The 14,060-nt window shown below is 40.6% G+C and overlaps 1 protein-coding gene across 5 annotated transcripts in view; it reads left to right on the plus strand.

Annotated features, from left to right (window-relative positions):
• Nucleotides 1-12,566, plus strand: part of FYCO1 (FYVE and coiled-coil domain autophagy adaptor 1) — a 45,268-nt gene extending 32,702 nt beyond the window's left edge. For 3 of the 5 annotated variants that reach the window (XM_053941416.1, XM_053941441.1, XM_053941451.1), the window contains exons 15-19: nucleotides 2,013-2,096; nucleotides 4,950-5,045; nucleotides 6,722-6,932; nucleotides 8,211-8,320; nucleotides 8,746-12,566. In XM_053941416.1, the coding sequence (XP_053797391.1) occupies nucleotides 2,013-2,096; nucleotides 4,950-5,045; nucleotides 6,722-6,932; nucleotides 8,211-8,320; nucleotides 8,746-8,821 (577 nt within the window). In that variant the 3' untranslated portion in view covers nucleotides 8,822-12,566. Of the gene's footprint in view, nucleotides 1-2,012; nucleotides 2,097-4,232; nucleotides 4,307-4,949; nucleotides 5,046-6,721; nucleotides 6,933-8,210; nucleotides 8,321-8,745 lie in introns of those variants that run through there. The other 2 variants (XM_053941424.1, XM_053941426.1) reach the window with 2 other exon arrangements.
• The last annotated feature ends 1,494 nt before the right edge of the window (nucleotides 12,567-14,060 follow it).

Below are 14,060 nucleotides of genomic sequence, written 5' to 3' on the forward strand. Positions count from 1 at the left end.
CAAGTGTGGATGGGGTTTTGCAGTGTCAGCTCTCCAAGTTAAGAAGAGGCTTAACTCCTTAAGCCTCTCCTTAACTCAACAGCCCTGCAGTCAGGGCTGTTGCCAGCACATAAAAGTAACAGCCCTAAGACTAGTGATCTTTGCAAGCTGTTTACCTGGTAAATTAAGACTTTTGTAAGGTAAGATTAGCAGAATTCACCTCCGATTCAAGACTGGCTGAAAGGCCTCACCTAGTGAGTTCTAATGTACAGCAGTTTGAGTGTCCCTTGGTTCTGCAAGAGAGGGAAACACTATTGAGAGAAACAAGCCAATGCAGGCAGATCTTAGCAGCAGCCTGTGCTACCATAGCTGGAGTGCTTCTGGGACTCGGACTTGTAGAGCAGTGAGCTTGTATCTCTCACTACTTGAGTTTGGAACCTGCAAATGCATATAAAGGAAAACAGCACAAATTTTACTTACTTCTGCAGCATCATTTATTGAAAGAACACTACTGACATGAGAAATGTAAGGCTGTGTAATGCTCTTTAAAAACTGAGTTCTCCCTTGTGCTTCATTGCATGTGATAGCACTTTCTCTACCTCTAAGCAAACTGGGAGCGAGGTGCTAAATATTCACAAACTGTTCCTGTCAAACAGGGGAGCAGCTTTTATCAGTTATTTTCAGATGCAGAATAAGGTATGAGGATGACACAGCAGTAGTTAAGCTATGTGGTAACATATGGGTTGTGTGAATTTATCCGTTATAGGGAGTGGGCTGAGAGAGTAGCTGTTACTCCTGGATGGGTCAGTCTGAAGAACATTTGATTGTAAAGCTGTGAAGGACCTTGGGTGCAGAAACCACCCTGGCTGCAGGGAGCCTGCAGGCTCTGGGATGGAGCAGCCTCTGTGGAGCTACAGGCTGGGCAGGGAGGGCTGCGCAGCAGCTCTGCTGGAAGGACCAGGGGCTCCTAGTGGATACTGGTATAAACTCAGGCCAGAAACTGCTTCTGTTATATCTGTCCTATAATTCTGCCTCAGTTTCTCTTAACAGCCTCTAAAGAACTGTGTGAAAAGAAAATTCAAAGGTATCTTAACGAGGGTTACCCACAGAGGTGGGTGTAGCCTTGGTGATCTACAGGCTGCAGTATTTGGGCTATACTGGCAGAAGTTTGTCAGTAGTTTTCATGTTGATTTCCAGTTATCTGTTTGCTCCTCCTGCTGGGAAGGGGACTTGAAAGCACCCTAGTAATTCCTAATTGCTTGTTCTGAACATTTTCCAAATGCAGTGTTTGAAAGCTATCTTCATCTTAGAGCCTTTGCCAAACATCTTCCCTATCACAATAAAAACCAAAAAAAAAATTAAAAATATTTTGCATGTTGTCATTTGGAACACAGAAATATTCCTTTGTCATGATTCTTTCCCTAGCTTGCTTTCTCTCTATTGTCTCATCTTGAAGATAGAGTGCGACCAGTTTTAAGGCTGGGGAGTCCTTTTGTATTGTTTGTTGGTTGTTTTTCTTTGTTTCATACAGTAAGTAGCATAGCTAAATCATACATACTTTTTTGAGAAATGGCTGGGATTTCATTTATAGCAGTAAGCATCTCACTCATAGCACACAGTGATGGATCTTCATGTCTATCCATCTTTTTCTGTGTAGTTTTTGTGTGATGCTTTCCCATCTCAACATATGTCAGGGTTTGCCCTTAACACTTCCATTCCTTTCCCACCCATACACCCTCATGCAAGACACTGTCTTGCACCCTGTTAAAAACTCAGTCAGCTCTGTATCCCCCTTGCTCCATCCCAAATGATGCCTCTTTTCTTGTCCATGTCAAGGGCCGTCTGTGGTATCCTTCCTCCTGATCCTTTACTGTCCTCTTTCTATTTTTACTGCTTTTTGTTGGGTTGGAGAGGAAGGCTAATAACTAAGTTAGGGTACCTGGGATGGGTCTGACATGCTAGATAACAGCAGGCTCAGGGAGTCATTGGTGCACTTCAGCATAATGCCTTTGATTGTTTCTTTGCATTTTCAGATGTGTTTGCTGGGCTAAGCAGCTGTTAGGGGCTCTGTACAGCCTCCAGTCTCCGTTTCAGGTTTCTGCCTTTCACGCAATTCGGTAAGAGTCTCACCTGGATGACAGAAGTTCTCTCCAGAAATCATTGCAGTGCTGACAGGCAGATGGCTTCTGGGATTTCACTGCTCGGCCACAGGAAACTGACACCTCTGACATGTAGCTACAGCTGTCAGAGCTCAGGTGTTTATGAAAACAGAAAATTGCTGAATCTAGATTTGAACCATCTTTTTTCAGGTTTTAATTACAAAAGCGTCTTCTAACTTTTAACTCCCCAAGCCATTTATGATGTTGGCCACAGTATTTTTAGTATCATATGTAAGAAATGCTTTTTATGTATAAGAACAGGCACAGTGGACAAGGCCATCCACCTTAGGGACAGTGACCAACAGCAGGTGCCTGAGGAAGTGCATAAGAACAAGACAAGCATGAAGCAATAATTCTTCAAAATGCTCTATCAGCTTCCAACAATCTGTGTCTTGAGGCTTTGCTGAATCAGAGCTGTTATCTTCTTGCTGTAGTGTCTTTTCCGTGTTTCAGTTCTTTCTGCTTTTAGCCCCACTTCATTTCACTTTTAAAAAGAGGAAGAAGTGAAAGAATACAGACCGTTTAAATAGATACACCAGAGGCTGCATATTCATAATCTGGGGACCTGGCAAGTTGTAGGAGCATTCCCTTAGTGCTAACACAAAGAGTGAATGGATCATGCAAGTATAAATTCTCTTGTCAAGGGAAAAAATGCTCCAGTTGAATCATGATACTGTTTCTTATATTATAGCCTACCAGACCTTAGTTTAGACTGTTACACTCAGTGAGATATCATAAAGAGAAGGAGGATTTTCTTTGTGATTGTAAGGCACTTTGGTTTAATGCACAAATTAGGAGACGTAGCATTCCCTTAGCCTTAGATGTGTGGTGAATGTATTGGCTGGAACAGCCAAGTGGCAAAGTAACCCCTAACCATGTACTAGATTGCAGCAGCAGGAATAAGGGAAATCATGTGCTAGAGGAGAACATGAACATATATTGGTCCTGGGATTTAATTTACATTTCAAGTTTCCAAATGAAAGATGAAATGAATGGACTAAATCAAGAACTCTAATAGCATTGTGTAGTAAATCATGGAGTTTGACACTTCTAGAAAGCCAGTAATTGTGTAGTTCTCTTGCTCTGCGTGAATTCAAGGCTGTGAAATTAAAGCTGTGTAGCTGTGGTGGGATGGGGGACTTATGTGGATTACAGCACGAAGCCAGTTGCTGTTCCCATTGTGTAAGCAAAATGTATGTGTAGGTTTACAAGCTATAGTTTAGTTTTCTAGTTTGTTGTTTTGGGGTTTTTTTTCAGAATCAGTTTTCTTATCTGATTGTATAAAGATAGTTAACAATGAAATTATTTGCATCAGTAAGTATTTGCACAGATGTTGTAGTAACCTTTGTGGACCAACATGTAGTAAGTACTTAATTCTTACATTCCTTGTGCAATTCTGGTTACAGTTCAGGTTTTGGCACTTGATTACAGCTATGAGTCTCCCATGAACATCCCAGCTGTCTCTTTAGGGTATTAACAGTAGTGGTGTTACTGAAGAAGTCAAGAATTATTAAAGAGACTGCAAGAATAAAAGAACAGGAATATTGAGATAACAGTTCAGGAAATGTATACACAGTGGGTGCAGTTTAATTTGCAGTCATAACAGTAAATTCGTCCTGTTTCCAAACAATAATGTCACTGCACTAAACTGACATGTGATTGCACGTTGTTGACACAGTATATTCAGATGCTGCTCATAACCACCTGAAGGAGACATTCTCTCATGCTCTTCTGCTTAGCAGTGCTGCTGATAGAGCCATGTCCCATTGGATTTAAAAGAAAATGTTTAACTGTGCATTGATTTTGAGAATTGGTCTACAGCAGGTGTGGCAATTATGCTCTCTTGGGGCATTACTGCACTTGATGGTTCAGAATCACATATTTTATTAGAGTCCACTCGTTTTTGGAAGGAACCAACCAGCTGGTTCCCTGTAAATAAGAATCCTTGGCATTTTTTCTGGGACAGCTTAATTGTCTCAAACTGCTGGAATGCGGAGAAACAAAACAAGAATCAGTCAGAGAAGCTCTAATTTACTTGGAAACTATCAGCGTTTGTTTCCTGACTCTCAAACTCATCCTTCTCTCTGTGTCCAGCCCTGTAATTCCTACCTGGTGCTACTCCAGTGTTCACCCAGAGTATACACCTTTTTTGAGGTAAGGTGTAGATATCAGGTTCTTCCCTCTGCTTCACTGCTCACGGGACACATAATGGAGTGGAGGAGACGTCTTGCTTTGTCATCTTGTAACAGTACCTTTGGTGTATTTGTGTTTGAATCGTGCAGTATTTTTTGTATTTTTTTTTTTTTTGTAAAAGAAGAAACATGGTAGCAATTCTACAGCAATAAAATATGTTTTGTGTACATTGTCAGAGTAAGGAACTGGATAATAACCTCCCAGATTAAATCCAGGGAAATGTCTTATCCTTTTGCAAGCTTTGTTTAAGGGACAAGTGCAGACTGTTTTGCTTGTGTCTGCTACTCAAGTTCCCACCTGCCAGAAATCTTCAAAACCTGTCATTGTCTCAATAAGAAATTTATGTTATGATTGCAGGAAAGATTTTCTGGATGTATATATGTATTCCTCTTAGCTCATGAAACCAGGATAAAAAGAGTTTTACGTTTGTGCACAGTGATGAGAAGAAGGGGGCTGCGGTTTTCCCAGTCTTTTCACTACAATGGGCCAACTAAGAATCCTAGAATTTGGTATCAGAACTATCAAAACATTTCTATTTTAGGAAGGCATCAGCATGCAAATCTTATTTGATCACATACTACTCAGGGAATCATGATTTTCCTTCTTTTCTTGTTCTAGAAACAGCACGTGTAATTCTTCAACTTTCGATGAATCCGAAGACTGGCAAGTTGCTCAAGATGCTGAGATATGCTTGTTGAAGTCAGGAGAAATTATGTAAGCAGAATGATTTCATTGCTATAGGTAAAAGCATAAAGGCTGAGATATCAGCTATGTGAGCACAAGCCTTGCAGCCTCCTGGAAGAGCTGCTCACTTGTGTCCCACAGTAGAATTTGGTCTGAGGAGGACGAGAGGGTGGAATTCAACCATGCAGAGCATCAGCAATGAGCTAGGTCCTCTCTCTTCAGTCCTAGAAAACTTCAGTGCAACAGCAGGGAAATAAGAAGGAAAGATGTAGGTCCACATCACATGAGAAAACATTTCCTATTTTTATTGCAGGAATTGCTGTCAACACGAAGGGGGTTTAGAGAGAAGGCTGTGCAGTTCTAGCAGTCTCTGAAAGAAACTGCAAGGTCAAGTCAGGGAATGCAGCTCTAGTCAGACCTTTGCCAAAGGGACGGAATTCATGGCCTTTTGGAGCATATATCTGTTATTTATCAGTGGCTTCCCAGAATCTGGTTTGCTTGCTCTGGTTGATACATGCCATAGTATAAAATGTTTGTTTAAGCCTCAGCTCAAGCTCTGTGTGTACTGTATGTGCACAATTCTCTGCATATGTCCTGATCTGAAATTCCTAGTTACATGCAATAGTGATACAGCATGTCACTTGCACAACCAACAATGGAATCCAATGTGTGGAAATGCACATGACTTAGAGAAATTCACCTTTGTTCACTTTCCCCTTAAACCTAGCTTTGAAATTTTGCCTTAGTTATGGGAAAGGTTTTAAACTTTTGACTGCAAGGAGATAAATCAGTCTATGCTTCAACCTCGTTGCTCCTGTTCAGAGATCCAGGTAAATGAAGCAGTAACTAGAATCATAGCTGGGCTGTAAGGCAAAACCAAAAATGATATTTATTTTATTAAAATCAAAGGTTACCTGAGACACGACAGGACTGTGGCTTACTCTGATCTTATTGATTTGCAAACAGTTTATTTGGCCTGAAAAGTGACAGATGAGATTAGTTTTAGTTAGGGTAATGTAGGTGAGAGCCAATGGATCTTAGAAATTACAGGTTTCCCCTGGAAAGTGACCAGTGTTCTCCTGCTTCAGGGCCTCACTGATCACAGTCTTAAACAGATACTAGAATGAAGTCAGCTCATCTAATGCTGTAGGACTCTGCATCATCCAGATGCTAAGAATTTCCTTTTTAACTGGAAGTATTTTGAGTCAGATTTTTGCAGCTTGGACCCAGATGTACCATTAAGCGCTTCAGAACAGAGCTGCTGTTCACATTCCATCCACCTGTCCCCTCTGAACTCTGATCCCTCCTGTTTCCTGTGCAAATTTTTAGATTCAGCTAGGAAGGTGAATAAACCAGGTCACTTACTTTTGTTTAAAAAGAACAGTAGAGGGCAGCACTCCTTTCTTATCTGTAGTCACTCTAAAAAGCTTTATTCCAGCACTGGTTTTCTTCAGTTGAAATGAAATAATTAAATGAACAAAATCCACTTGTGCCAGAGCAGTGAAGGTTCTTAATATCAGTCAGATTTTTTCTTTTGTAGGTTTTACTTTCATTTGAGGCTTAATTTTCATGCATCTTGTGGGCATGTCCCAATTACACTGTGGAGTCTACCTGAAATAGATGGAAAATAAAAATCAATGATTAGTGGTTTTGTCTGAGTAAGTGGATTATATCTCTTCAAGTAATCATATATTTCTCCCTCACAGGATGAAATTACCCCTTACAGTAGAAGAGATCATGAATTTTGGAGAAAGCAACAGAGAGCTGTTCATCAAATCCAGCACCTACAGTATCATTCCCATCACTGTTACAGAGATGGGACTAACAATCAGTTGGATCTTCTCATCAGACCCCAAAAGCATATCCTTCAGCGTTGTCTACCAAGAGTCTGAAGACACACCTCTGGATCAGTGCAAAGTAAGGCCTTTGTCTCCTTACTGCTTTAGAGGTTGTACTGCTCTACACTCATCCAGGCTGCAGGAATTGACATATATTGCTAGGAGGTCTTCACCAGAATGCCAGTTGCTAATGCATTTAAGGGTTTGTTTCTCCAGTTAAGCTGCAGTTCTACTAAAGGCAAAGCTACATCTTTAATGTTGCCTGCAAATGTTGAGTTGAAAAGCCCTATAGCTTCTATTGCTTGCATCTGAAATTCACTCAGTAATATTAATCAAAATTGAATGTCCAAGTCTGCAAAATTCTCTTTTTTTTCTCAATTTTACGTAGTTTGTAAACTCTTTAAGGCTGGTTTTGCCAGGCCCTTGAGCAGAAACCACAGGGAAGCAGATAAATTTCTTGGTTTACCTACATTTCTTACAATGAAGCATATACTTAAGTGCCTGGATGGTGTGCAAAATCTCTTTACTGTGCCCAAGGTACCCAGTTTTATATGTGCTGTCCATATTTCATGAGGACTACAGATTAAGTGAATCTATTTTACTCAACTAATTGCAAAGTTTTGTTGAAGATAAGGCAGCTGTTGGTTTAATTCACCGTGATAGGGTGAACTCTATGGCTGTGATTTACTGGGGGAATAAGACATTTATATAGCTTGTGTTAATTCACGGAATGGTTATTAGCTCCGTGTAAAATATCTCTTTTTCTAAATCTGAAAGCTGAAAGAAGTATGAATGCTGCTTTTGTCTTGATATATTTCTTTGGTAAAACTTCGTGTTTTATAGGGTCATCCTTGATCTATGTCAGCTGCTTTTCTGACAGCTGTGCTAGGGTTTTACAGCAAAACACACATAGAACCACAGATACACACACTTTTGCTGTAAGTGCAGATAAAAAAAGAGATTTGCTGAGAAAGCTTATTTTATAACACAGGGAATATAAAAACATATTAAAAATATATTTAGCTAAATCATGCTCTTGGATATATGGATTTAATGTGCCACTTGATTAAGTTATTAAAGTCTCTTAGATTAACATTTAAAAGTTCAGGATTTGATTCTATCTCTAAAGCAGAGATTACAGGTTAGTGCTGTAAAGATATAATACAAGGAAAACAGATGTCTTACTGTGAGATTTTAGTTTGGGTAGTTTTTAATGCTAATCAGTTAGAGTAATTCATTTTACAGGCATAGATGCACTTTGAGAGTTTCACGGTGGCTGAAATCAAGGTTTTCTGAAAGGAAACGCCAATTTATAGGGCAGATAGCAAGCTTCATTTTGATTTGTATTGAATTCCAGGTTCTTATCCCTATGACTCGCTGCAACTCTCATAAGGAAACTATCAGAGGACAGGTGAAAGTCAGAAACGCTGGAATCTATACCCTGATATTTGACAACACATTTTCTAGGTAGGTCCTGGCCAGGCGTAAAAGGTGAAATAAGCCTGGTTTTACAGGCTGTGGAACTGATCAGATGTACCATTATTCAGCCATTTACAAGTAAGTATAAAAAAATTTTCCTTGCCAAGAAGTCTTCAAGAGTGAGTTTTCGTTCTTGTTCTTGTTTGGGTTTTTTTCCTACCCCCACAGCAGAATTCCACTCTTCTTTCTGAACCTCTGGGAGGGTTAACATAAGTAAGCAAGTCATTTGTGACTCATTCCAAGACAGTTTAGTCAGGATTGTCATCTTTTTAACAACAAACCTGATGGCCCTTGCGCAGGCATACTTCTTTTTAACAACACTGAATTGAAAAACTGTATACACTTTTAAGGCTTCCCCTCTTTGTTGGCTTCATCTAACATGATCTTTTTGCTCTCTTTTCTTTCCTTAACAGGTTTATCTCAAAAAGAGTGTTTTATCACTTGGCTGTTGAGCGACCTGTCATCTATGATGGAAGTGATTTTCCATAGCCTTTACTATACTGTGTATTTTTAATTAAATTTTTAAGATATGATATTATTTATGTACATGCGTAAGCATTCTGATTACCACTGTGTTTGAAGACTTTGAAACTATGCAATAGTTCTAATGCACTTAAGAGGAGATGTGTACACTAAAAACAGAAGCCTTTTCAGGAACACTAATGGTTCTGTACTGTGTACAGATTGCTGAAAAGCTATGTTGTGTGGTTTAACAGGTCAATAATAACCAATTTTTTTTTCAGTGAGGAGAAAAATAAGTGTGGGAGTATCTAAATGCAAACTGAAATTCTCTGCTGAAAATTTAGCTGTTTTTCTTCCAGAAATATCCTTCAAAAGGAAATTTAAAGAAAAATGCATATTTTTGACCTCTTCATTGATGTGTAAACATAACCATCTCTTTTCTGCTGTACTGCTCTTACAGTCAGAGCAGCAATTATGCAATACTTCAGTCTTTACAATTATTGTAATCCATCTAGAATTTCTTATCTTTTCCAAGTTTTATAAGCAGCAAACCATAGGAGTTTTATACATTTTGGGCTAAGATTTGGTAAGTCTTAACTGGCTTTTTCCAATGCTTTGGCACTGAATACCGGTTACAAAATAATAAACATGAAGCAGCAACTCCTTTCACTTTGGCTCACTGTACTCTGTATGTTGGCCCATGGAACCCAGTTCCTACGGTGAGCACCAGTGGCAGAACGCAGAACATCCCCAGTGGAATAAAGTACTGCTCACTGGGTGATATTGGGAAGAGGAGCATTCCTTTTTCCTGCCTTAGCACCTTAGTCATCAGCATTCACAGGAAAGCACAATTTCTGGGGAGGTCAGCAGTGTCTCTCTCTCTAGACCATGTGGAAGGCAGCAATAATGTTTGAATGGGTCTCAAAATGTCCATCCAAAACAGAATGCATATCCAGACCTGGTGAGCTCTCCATCCAGTGGTGTTAGTGCATTCTGTCCCTTTCCTAAGTCTTGCAGTTGCCCTAACCAACTGCTAACTTTCCATCTCAGATTTGGGGGCTGTTAACACTGCCTTTTAAGGGAAGACTGGGTTCTCGCTTATGTATCTCGCTTATAAAAACTTCTATGTAAACCATCTGCTTTCCATATAGAATTTCAGCTTTTTGTCAAATACCTGAAAGTGGATTTTTCTGTACAAAAAAACCTGTCTTCCAATAGCATGGCAAAACATTTGGCAGGAGAAAGAAGAAAAGCTCTTTCTCCCAACCAGCCCTCCTCATAATTTAAGTGTGTCCGATTTCTCATGTTACTGTTCTCCCAAGAAACCTCAGACCTGGAGGGTTTTAGTGCAGCAGTTAGTAGAAGACCAGCAAGACCTGTGAGGAACCCTGTAGAGACTTGGTGGCAGCTGTAACTGACATACAGGGGTCATGGTGGGAGACAGAAAATAAAGCATGAGGGGAAAGAAGAAAAAAGGGCAAGCATAAACTGAAGCAAATGGTTTGGGGAGAGGAAAGGGGCAAACTTGTAAAAGCAAGGAGAGGGAATTGGAGGAATGAGCTCAGCTAGGGAAGGTGGTCAGGAGAGGCCAGCTGCTGTTTATGTTTTGCTGGTCCAATCCAATACTCATAAGGAATCTCCCACCCCGAAGGACTGGTTGTTTAAAAGGTGGAGATCACAAAGCAAGTATTGGACATTTACACAGGAGCAGCTGAGGCAGAGGGAAATTTCTGATCATAGAAAAGAAAATAATGGCAGTTAAAGCTAAAGGTTGCTCATCATTTGTTCCAGTTGTTAACAATCTGTAATACAGTGATCCTGAAAAAGATTGTGAAAGAATGACTACTTTTCATGGAGCACCTAGGATTTAGGTCTCTGACTCATCAACAGCGTTCCCTTGCCTTCAGCTGCCTTTTTTTCCCATGGTGGTGGTGTGCTCCCAACCCTCTGCCAGGCAGAGTGATCAGTGGAAGGTGCAACTCCTGAAGGCTGCAGTGGTTGTGTGCATGAAAATGAGATGGACAAGAGACTGAAGTGGGCAATGAACAGCAATAAATGGCGTGGATAGGTTCATGAATTACAGCATATTTCAGTCTTGAAGCTATGTTTTATATTTAATTAAGCAAGAAGAGATTATTTATTGCTTAAAAATGGAGTACTGTGTACCATATGCTATGCAATTTCACTGAGCTGTTACTGAAGTCTGCTGCAGTTTTCTTTTAAGCTTTTAAGTGTGGTTTTTAAAGATATTTTGCTGTTGTTTACTTAGAATACTAATTTTACTGGGATATCTTTCTTAACATGCCAAATGTAAGGTAAAGGGACACTGTCAAGTATCTTCAGCCAAAATATGGCATCTCTGTTAAAAAGTATTTGAAATCTCTCTGCTAAAAATAATTTGACAGCCTTGCCTCTTGATTTCTCTCCACATCCAGTTCTTGACTTTTTTTTATTGTGTGGCAAATATTTTTAAGCCCCTGTTCATGTAGCTTTCAAAATAATTGTCTCCATGTAGTAAGCCAGATGTTTCTCTGGAGGTCTATCATGTAGACAGTCCTGAGACTGGCTGAAGCCTATATTTGGGAGAAGGAGAGTAAATCCGCTGGATTATTCTCATTTAGCATTTGAGTCTTTATGGTCCCTTTTCTTCAGATTTTCCTGCCCTTTGAGGGTAATTTTATGTTTGTTTTTTTTTTTTTTTTTCTCTCTCTCTGAAAGGGGACTAAGAGAGGGAGTCAGAACCTGCAGTATAAAGATGAAAAGACAATGTTTGCTTCTAACCAAAGACAGTACTTAAGGAGAAAAAGTTTCAAATTATGAAGTATCAGGGTGGTAAGCTGCAAGTGGACAGGAGTGCAGCTGTTCTAAGAAGCTTCCTAGAAGCAATAATCCCATCATAATAGCTGTAAGAGGCTGTGCAGAGACACTAAAGAACCTGACATTAGTAGAGACATTTCGTTTAAATGTCCCGGACAGTTCATTACTGGAATCATGGAAATCCAATAAAGGACTTTGCACAAGAGCAGGCTTGTGCAAGAGATTATTTCATTCAAGCACCTCCTTCTTCCATTCATAAAATGCTTGTTCTTGTGAGTTATGCCAGCAATGCTGAAAAAATCTATTTATTTATAGGTGCTCAGGTGATGTGTTGAATTAGGCTTTTTATTATCTGCAGGAATGCAATAAAGAGAAAAATATTTTAAATTGATCATGAAATTAATTGAAGGAGATGTCACATTCATAGGACAAAGAGATTGTACATTGTGGTCAGCATAAGCAATTAGATGTTTTTATGGGTGCTGGAAAGGGTAAGGAGATATAGAGGGTAATTTTTTTTTTTATTTCGAGGAGGTTTATGCAAAGGAAAGAATGTAGTTTCTTCAATAAAATTACAGTGTTCCTTTACTCAACATTACTCAGTGTTTCTTTATGAAAAATGAAAGAGGTATTGCACAAGAGTGTACCACATTAAAAAATAGCAAAGCTACAAAAGCCTGAGTTTTTTCCTAAAACTGAAATTGCACTGTAGTTTTAATTATGCTCAATCACTGAGGTTGTAACTTGTTCAGAAGCATCTTTTGATCTTAACTGCCAAAGAATTGCAAGCCCTGTTCACATCAAACTTCTGCTCCAGATATGGGAAAAATCATGTATACCAGTGTCTGTACAGTTACAGAAATGTTAATGGTTGTGTTGGAATGTTTTTCTTGATGCTTCTTCCCCCCTTTTTTAACCTCAGGAATTTAAGAATAAAATTCTTTATCACTGCGAATGTTTGTCCCTTTTTTGCCTTGTAGAGATAGCATTGTGTAGAAGATAAATCTGGTAATTGTATAATCTACTTGGGGGTTTTATGAAATTTATATTGCCATCCCCTCATTTCAAAGCTACAATTACCAGTAGAAGTTTCAGAGCATCTCCAGAGGCATCTGGAGTCCTGGCTCCACATTCAGAAGCTTCCCTCTAGGAGAGGCTCCAGCAAAGCCTAATCTGGAGTATGAGGGACCTGCAAAGAGTGAGTTTTACATATAGCCAGTACATGTGTAAGTGACCATGCCTTACTGTACCTCAGCTCTGCCGGGAACTGCTGCAGCCATTGAAAGTCTTTGTGTCCATCTCCAGTAATGGATTTTTATCCATCCTGGGTAATATCCCCTCCCTTGGTGCTAGGGGAAAGGCTCTCCCAACCCTACTTCTGCTTTATATTTCTCGGTCTGTGCCCCAAGAACAGGCCTTGGCACAAACAGGATAACATTTTTCTGTGGGGACCATGTGAAGCTGCCACCAGGTTGTCATATCCTCTTCATTAGTCCTTGAAGTGTCACAGGGATGCTTGAAGTCCAAATATAGTAATAATTCCTGTACTTTCACATCCTTCTGTTACTTCCCTGTGCTCTGGAAGAGGTGCTTCTATAAAGATGTCTCTGTTTTGGGCAGAGCAGGCACCAGGTAGGCAGGTTTGCCTGCAGAGAGTAAAAGTTTCCCATGGGCTCTCCCAGCTTCCTCCCCTTGTACCACAAGCAGGCTGGTGCTGCTCTACATGACTGCCTGCACCATGGTGACAACGCAGCACTTGGGGCAGGGACAAGTCCAGCTGCCTCTTTGAAGAAGAGCAACAGCATAGGAGACTACAGCCCAAAACTGGGAACATCTAGGAAAAACTGACCTCAAAGAGAAGGGAGGGGACCCAAGCTGTGGAAGATCTCAGGTCTCTACCAGGACTTCCAGCAACTGCTGGGTGCCCATCCTGCTAGAGCTGTGCATAAAACATGAGCAGAATCCCCTGGGAGTGCTCATGGAGCAAGGGAGACAATACCCTTTGCCTGTGAGGAAACCTCCCATCCTGGGAGAGCATCAGGTGAAGGCTGGGGACACCCTAGCCAGGCACAAGAGGGATTGTGGTGGGATAAATGCAACTAAAATGTCAAGGCAGAGTGACAGAGGAGCCCAAGAAGGGTTTGACCACAAGGAGCTGTGCTGCTCAGAGATGGAGGCCCCCAGCAGATGCAAGAGGGAGTAATGGCAGAAAACACCTCCATGACTAAGTCCCTGTTGCCCTGACCAACAAGAAGGGTTGCTGATGAGGCTGCAGCCAGAGGGGTGTTTGTGTGGTGAAAGCAGCTTGGGAAGCCACCAGCAGCTGCTAGACTGCAGGCAGCCATGGTGGTACAAACCCCAGCAGCAAAAACCACCCCCAGGGAGGTTGGTCCCCAACTTCCCCTGGCACAGTGATGGGAGCACCCTGACTCAGAGCAGGATGTGCATA

This window comes from Vidua chalybeata, chromosome 1, assembly GCF_026979565.1.
Source record: "Vidua chalybeata isolate OUT-0048 chromosome 1, bVidCha1 merged haplotype, whole genome shotgun sequence".
Classification (NCBI taxonomy): Eukaryota; Metazoa; Chordata; class Aves; order Passeriformes; family Viduidae; genus Vidua; species Vidua chalybeata.